Source organism: Coturnix japonica, chromosome 3 (assembly GCF_054131305.1).
Source record: "Coturnix japonica strain WE chromosome 3, WE-NBRP24, whole genome shotgun sequence".
NCBI lineage: Eukaryota > Metazoa > Chordata > Aves > Galliformes > Phasianidae > Coturnix > Coturnix japonica.
This window is the reverse complement of record NC_140665.1, coordinates 102,117,192-102,124,157: the sequence shown is the minus strand read 5'-3', so window position 1 is coordinate 102,124,157 and position 6,966 is coordinate 102,117,192. Positions and strand designations below refer to the sequence as shown.

General features: G+C 41.9%; 1 protein-coding gene across 4 annotated transcripts in view; it reads left to right on the top strand.

Annotated features, from left to right (window-relative positions):
* Positions 1–337: 337 nt before the first annotated feature.
* The window catches only part of TFAP2D (transcription factor AP-2 delta), a 53,763-nt gene continuing 47,134 nt past the window's right edge, over positions 338–6,966 (top strand). Inside the window, exons 1-3 of one of the 4 annotated variants that reach the window (XM_015859874.3) lie at positions 338–766; positions 1,838–2,335; positions 6,041–6,101. In XM_015859874.3, the coding sequence (XP_015715360.2) occupies positions 728–766; positions 1,838–2,335; positions 6,041–6,101 (598 nt within the window). In that variant the 5' untranslated portion in view covers positions 338–727. Of the gene's footprint in view, positions 767–1,274; positions 2,336–6,040; positions 6,102–6,966 lie in introns of those variants that run through there. The other 3 variants (XM_015859876.3, XM_015859875.3, XM_015859873.3) reach the window with 3 other exon arrangements.

Genomic DNA, 6,966 nt, shown 5'->3' with positions numbered 1-6,966 from the left:
AATATATATTAGCTTTATGTCTTCCCAATAAAATGTACTCAAAATACCCCCTTCGATCAGATTTGCTCCCATATTAGCCTGGGTAAGAAAAAGCATTCTAAAGAGTGGAGGAGAAAAAAAAAAATGTATAAAAATGTTGAAAGAACCTACAGTTCCTTATTAGGCGAAGATACAATATTTATTCCTTGTCTCCTGGGATGAAGCTCCTCTATCTATTGTCCTCCCAGTTCTCAGTGCTGATGCTTAATTTTCAAAACTTCTATATTACCAAGGGACCTACGACATCAGCCAAAGAAATACCCAGCAAGTACAAAATCTGATCCAGGGAGCAGCTTTTGTGCAGAGGGAAAATTTTGTTCCTACAGGTTTTTAAGGAGGTGCACGGAAAAAGCGAGAGATCTGATCTATGCAGATACATTGCAAATTCCCTCCGTCTGGAGAGATTTTTTTTCTATCAGGGAAAAAAAAAAAAAAAAAAGCAAGAGCGGGGCATTACAGCAACTTCGGATTTTGCAAATTTCCTCGTGCTTTTTTGTTTTTTTAATTCGGAGAGGGGGAATTTTTGACTCAGAGTTTGGTGGCTTTTATATATATATTTTTTTTGGTGGGTTTTATTGTGTGGGTTTATTTTTTTCCCCCCTTTTTCTTTCTCTCTTTTTATTTTTCCTTTATTTTTTATTTTTATTTTTATTTTTATTTTTTTCTTTTTAACCCGGAGAACCAAAAAATGTCAACTACCTTTCCAGGTCTCGTCCACGATGCAGAGGTATTTTGTGTGTGTGAGTGCGTGTGTGTGCGTGTATGTGTGTGTGTGTGCGTGTGTGTGAGAGCGCGTGTGTGGGGCTGCGCGTGTGCGTGTGTGTGTGTGTGTGTGCATCTGTGTGCGTGTGCTCGTGTGGTTGTTTCCTTCTTTCTTTCTTTCTCTTTTTTTTCTCCCCCACCCCCCCCTCCTCTTTTTTTTTTTTTTTTTCCTAAATCCATATTGGACCGTTACGTTTAATTATAATCCGGCTTCAGAGATAACTTAAAGAAGTATAGAGAGAAAATTCGTTATGACATCTGTCGCCAGAAAGGGCAACTCATTACCACGTTAAAACCGTTGCCAGAACGAAAATCAGAATAATACCCCTAATAATATAATGAAGTGGAGAGAAATCACCACCAGCTCGCCAGGAATGGGGAGTTCTCGCTCAAAAACAGGACTCCCCTTTTCTTTCGAAGCTCGGGAAAAGGAGGAGGGGGGGGATGGGGGGGGGAGATTTGGGATCTGATTCGTTATTTTAAAAAAAGAAAGAAAAATAGGGGTTCAAAAAAAAAAAAAAAGGAAGAAGGGAAGGAAGGAAGAAAGGAAGGCGAGCAGGCGGCAAAGCTTTCTTTACGCTGTAACATAGGGACGGGACTTGTGTGTGTACTCGGTAGTTTCTGCTGTTTGATGAGTTTTTTGTGCGTGTGTGTCAGCCCCAGATATTACAGCTGTGATCAGGAGGTGGATGGATGGGTGGATGGATGGATGGATGGATGGATGGATGGATGGATGGATGGATGGATGGATAGAGGGGTGGATGGACACACAGATCTTTTTTATTTCAGCGCGCGGATCCCGTTCTCGTGGCGGTATTAAGGGCAGGTTGGGCTGTTTCTAGTTTTTTGAACAGACCTTTATGGCACCAGCCCAAGGTAGGAACGGATCTTTTGTTGCTGGGGTTGCAGCTTGCAGGCTGAGACGCTTCTGCAGGGGGAGAAGCTATGCAGGACAGCGTGCTTGGAAGAAACGCAGCCGGGGTTTTAAATGACAAACCTCCAGTTTTGGGGTCTTCTTTTCACTTCTTCCTTTCAGATACGTCATGACGGATCAAACAGTTACCGTTTGATGCAGCTTGGATGCCTGGAGTCCGTGGCCAACTCGACCGTCGCCTATTCCTCCTCGTCTCCTCTCACTTACTCTACCACGGGCACCGAGTTCGCCTCCCCGTACTTCTCCACTAACCACCAGTACACCCCACTGCACCACCAGTCCTTCCACTACGAGTTCCAACACAGCCACCCGGCAGTCAACCCCGACGCTTACTCCTTGAACTCTCTCCATCACTCCCAGCAATACTACCAGCAGATCCACCATGGGGAACCCACTGATTTTATCAACCTGCACAATGCGCGGGCGCTCAAGTCCTCCTGCTTGGACGAGCAGAGGAGAGAGTTGGGGTGCTTAGATGCTTACCGCCGCCACGACCTGTCTCTTATGAGCCATGGGTCCCAATATGGGATGCATCCAGATCAAAGACTCCTGCCAGGACCAAGCCTCGGGCTTGCAGCCTCGGGAGCAGACGATTTGCAGGTAAATAGCATGCGATCTCCTTTCGAGGCACCTTCTTCTCCCCTCCCCCTGCCCCGGTCCCCCCCACCCCCCACCCTCCCCATTTTCCTCTGCTCAGAGCAGCTCTCGTGTAGCTCATACAAAGAAGGGAAAGCTTCATCCCAAAAAAAAACCCGATCCGGAGTCCCTTCCCTCCAGAAGAATAGCAAGAAAAAAAAAATGTGGAAAAAAACAAGAAACAAAAAAAAATACAAGCGGTCTTCTTTGGTCAAACAAAAATCTCGCGTTGAGTGTAGGCTGAGAGAGAGGGACTCGTCCGGAGATACCGGGATGCGTGTGTGTGTCCGCGTGTGTGCCGGATCTAACTAAAGGCACCGGCAACGCAAATTAAAACAAATCAAAGCCACCTTCACGCTTTTCCTAAACTTTTTTTCCTTCTTCTTCTTTTTTTTTTTTTTCCTTTTTCTTTTTCTTTCTTTTTTCCTTCGGCGAAAGGAAGTGTTCAAATAACTTGCAGCGACAGGGCAGGTAAATGTGGGAAGGAAGGGATTGAGGAGGAAAAGGGAAAAAGTCAGGATAGGGGAAAAAAAAGGTCGCTTTCCGACGTGCATACAAAGGGAAACTCCGAGGCACGAGGTGGGGGAGAAAGAAAGGGGAGAAAATGTTCAGAACTATTCAGTAGGTTAAAAATTCCGCGCAGTACCCGAACTGTTTGTTAATAGGGAGTGAGAGAAGCAGATAAACTTGAATTCATCTGCCTAACGATGTATTTAGTCATTCACCTGCTCCCCCTCTTACCGGCACCCTGACCCATCAGAAATTTCTTTATCTGTGTATTTTTAACCTCAGCTTTATCCGCCCAGAAATCCTTGAACTAAAAATTCACCTCCGGTAAATGAAGCTGATACCTCAATGAACATTGTTTCCAAAATTGCAAACAACGCCCTCCTGTAAATAACACCCATTTCCAGAACTCCCCCAAATCAGAAGCAAACCTTCCTTCTTCCGACGAGCTGAGGAACTAAAGCTCTCCAAACAGCGCAGAGAGACAAATAGGACCGTATTTACTGTACTTACTTTTCCCCCAAATCTGGCTTCCAGTCATACAAAGCTCGCTATGTTGTTCTTCCCACAAATACGTAGTGGTCAAAAACTCGAAGTCTGTAAAATTAAGAAAGGCTTATTTTGTTCTCTTAAAAATCAATCAAACCATCACCATCAACAACACAAACAATCCCAGAAACTCTATTTACATTGGAGATGGGGGGGAAAAAAGAACCTCTCCTTTTCTTTCTTTTTTTCTTTGAAGGAGGAAAACAACCCAACAACCCAACAACAAAGAACATTATCTTATATCTCCGAGGAGGAAACCCTAACTATTTAAACCTGACTTTCTCCATTAAAATTCACTATATAATTTTATCCTCTCTCTGGGCAAGTTTTGTGGGTTTTTTTCTTTTTGTTTACATTTTTCACTGGGATCTCCTTATGTTACTCCCCTTTAAAAAAAAAAAAAAAAAAAAAAAGGAAGAAAGAAAGAAAAAAAAGAGAGAAAAAAAATAAACCTGCCATTCACTGCTCAGCCCAACTAAAACCTATTTACTCCTTTTTATAACCACGTCTGCTGCTGATTTTTTTGTATCTGTACAAATTTTTTTTCATTGGCGGGCACAAAGCCTTGTATTTTTCAAAAGAGGGGATTAGGGACGTTTGCAAGACAGCAGACAATGCCTAAGTCCCGGGCAAAAAAGCACCATAGTTTATCCAATTTTCGACTTAGTGCCATTCAACTGGTCATTTATGCAATGTCATCCGACCAAACAACATGTTTCCCTTAAAAAAAAAAGTGAGAGAGGGAGAGAGAGAGAGGTTGGTTAAGCTGCTAGAGGCACATTCTTTATTGTTGTTGTTGTTGTTTATTTAAAGAAGAAAAAAATAAACAGGGTTGCTTTCGAAAATACTGTTCTTTTGATCACATCTAATTTGAGCACAAATGTACTCATATCCCTATTTAACGTCTTTGTACCCAACCTTTGCTTTATATTTTTCCTCCTCCCTCTTTCCCCGAGCAAATGAGGGAAGTGTATTAGGGTATCGAAAAGCCTGAGCGGTGAGAAGTTGAAAATATTAATTTTTATCTTTATGATTTGGCGGATTCAGAACAAACTTAGACACTTGCGAGTATCACCTTGGGCTTGGTGGGAAGCTTTCTGGGGACGGACAGAAATAGGACGAAACACAAACCATTTTAAACCAAAACTGTAGCATAACCACTCTTCTCTCTTTGCCCTTAGTCCTTCTTTTTAAAACGTTCATCAGCATATGCCTCATTTCAAATGCAACAAATGTAAATATACTTTTCCCTGAACAGAATTTTAAGTGAATGTCCAATAGTTTCGAGGGCGGTTTAAGTCAGCCTAACAGATGCAAACAGTCTTGGAGCTGGAGTGGCATCTTTCAGTGCCCTAAAAAGATTTTCCATGGGCAACAAAGAAAACTGTCACACCTTTTCCCATCACCGCTTTAATTTATGCTCAGTCGCCAAGTTTTTTTCATATTGATTTCATAATCACTTTAAGGCAGAACACTTAAAATAAAAAAGAGCCTTGAAAAGGAAGGTCTTACAGGGCCAGGGCCAATATGGTGAAAGTGGGGGAGAGAGCCAGGACTGTAAAGGTTGTTTTGTAAAGTGGGGTTTTTATTATGCACCGACTCTCTCCGCATTTACTTAACTCTTCACGGGCTGTTGAGTAGGTTAACACCCTTAAAGGCCTCTTTCATGTCCAATACCTCGTTTGTTTGTAGAGGAAAATGCGTCTTTAACACATTTCCACTGGGCAAAGATTTAGGTTTGGTTTGTTATGTTTTTTTAACCCCAACATAAGGAAAACTCAAAGAAAACCCAACCTTTTCAAGTCTTTTGTGGTTCCAATAAAAATATTTATTAAGAAGAGAGAAGATCCCCACATAATAAGGCTCATAACAGGAGAATAAAGAAGTGAGATCTCCTCAGATGTGCACCAGAAGCTGTAGACAGGCTTTTGGAAGTCTCTTCATGCCACACTCACATATGGGTGCCTGTGTTTGTGCACACAGATGCATATTCATCCCCACCTATATGCGGACACACGCACTGAGATTCGATTCCTCAGCCCTATTGTTACACTCATAAGACTTTGTATAGCCGGCAAAGCTCAGTAGGTCTGACGTTTGTGCTCTTTGTGTACTTCCGTGTACACTTTGTAAATCGGTACATCCGTGTCACAAAGTATACAGAATAATTTAGTAGTGTATATATATATATATAACAGACCTAATGTATTTTTATGTCTGTGAGTGTAAATGTAGAGTACGAGCACACTATTCTTGCAAGAGTACTTGATTGTCCTTCTGTTCTGCACATGTAACTGTCGATTTACTTCCCAAATCTAGAAGAAACTCCTGCTTAAATAGAAGGAAAAGGGATAATTGCTCTGCATTTCGTGGGGTAGGGACAGACTATAGGATGGCGGTGTGATTTCTCCAGACCACTTGAGTTGGATGAGAATAACGATGTTTTTCTTAGCTCACCCTAACTATTGTTCCCGAGCAAATCGTGTAACAAAGAAAAAGCTAAGTGATCCATTTGAGGGTTTCTGTATCTGATTTCTTTCTTTCCTTTCTTTTTTTCTTTTTCTTTTTACTTATTTTTTTCTTTTTCTTTTATTTTTTTCCTCATTACTTAAGAGCTCAGTGGAGGCCCAGTGTGGACTTGTACTGAACGGACAAGGTGGTGTGATAAGAAGAGGTAAGATGTTACAAATACTTGCGTCTATCCATATTTGTGAACTTGAAATCCTGTCAGTTTCTCTCTATTCCCCTCTTCCAATGTTTAGTTAGTTTTTACTGCCGAAATTGTGAGCATTCGATATTCGTCCCAAATACGTTCAAAGTAGCTTAGAGCACTTCACGTTTCACAGTCCATTTGCGCTTTACACGTGATTTGTTCATCAGCAGCTCTCGGATACTCCCGTTGAATGCAAGGCTTTCTTGACTCATTCTCTCGTTCCCCATTTAGCCGAATTGATCCCTGATAATGAGTTTGAGAAACGTGCTCCCTGGCGCCTGATTTTCAAATAGGCAGTTTCATCTCGTTTGGGGAAAGGAAGGTTTTTGGAAACGTCGTTTCAGTAGTGCTATGTAACGGTGTGGAACTCGTTTGTCAGTCGAAGTATCTCAAGTCTAAGTTAGAAGAAAGATTCTGAATTCTTGCTAAATACTCATTTCGTCGCTCATTTGTGGGATCTGAACGTTCTGTATTTTGCTGTTGTTATCATTATCATTTATCTTGAAAAGAAACAATGGCAGTCTAAAGGCCTGACGTGGGAACACGTTCTAACAAGCCTAAAATCACGCTTTTGTTCGTAGTACAAAAGGAATGACAGAGTAGGAGGGAGTACACTTTGTGACTCAGCCTCTTGGTATATACATTTCTTGTACCACTCTTGTCTTTTCTTGGGAAGAAAAAACGAGAGAGAGAGAGAGAGAGAGGGAGAGAGAAAGGCATTTAGAAGATATTTCAGACCATGTTATACTGTGGTGACAGGTAACTGACTTTAGCCACCGCTTCTGTGGGCAAACTTTACACTGAAACAACAGTCGCACAGAGGTGT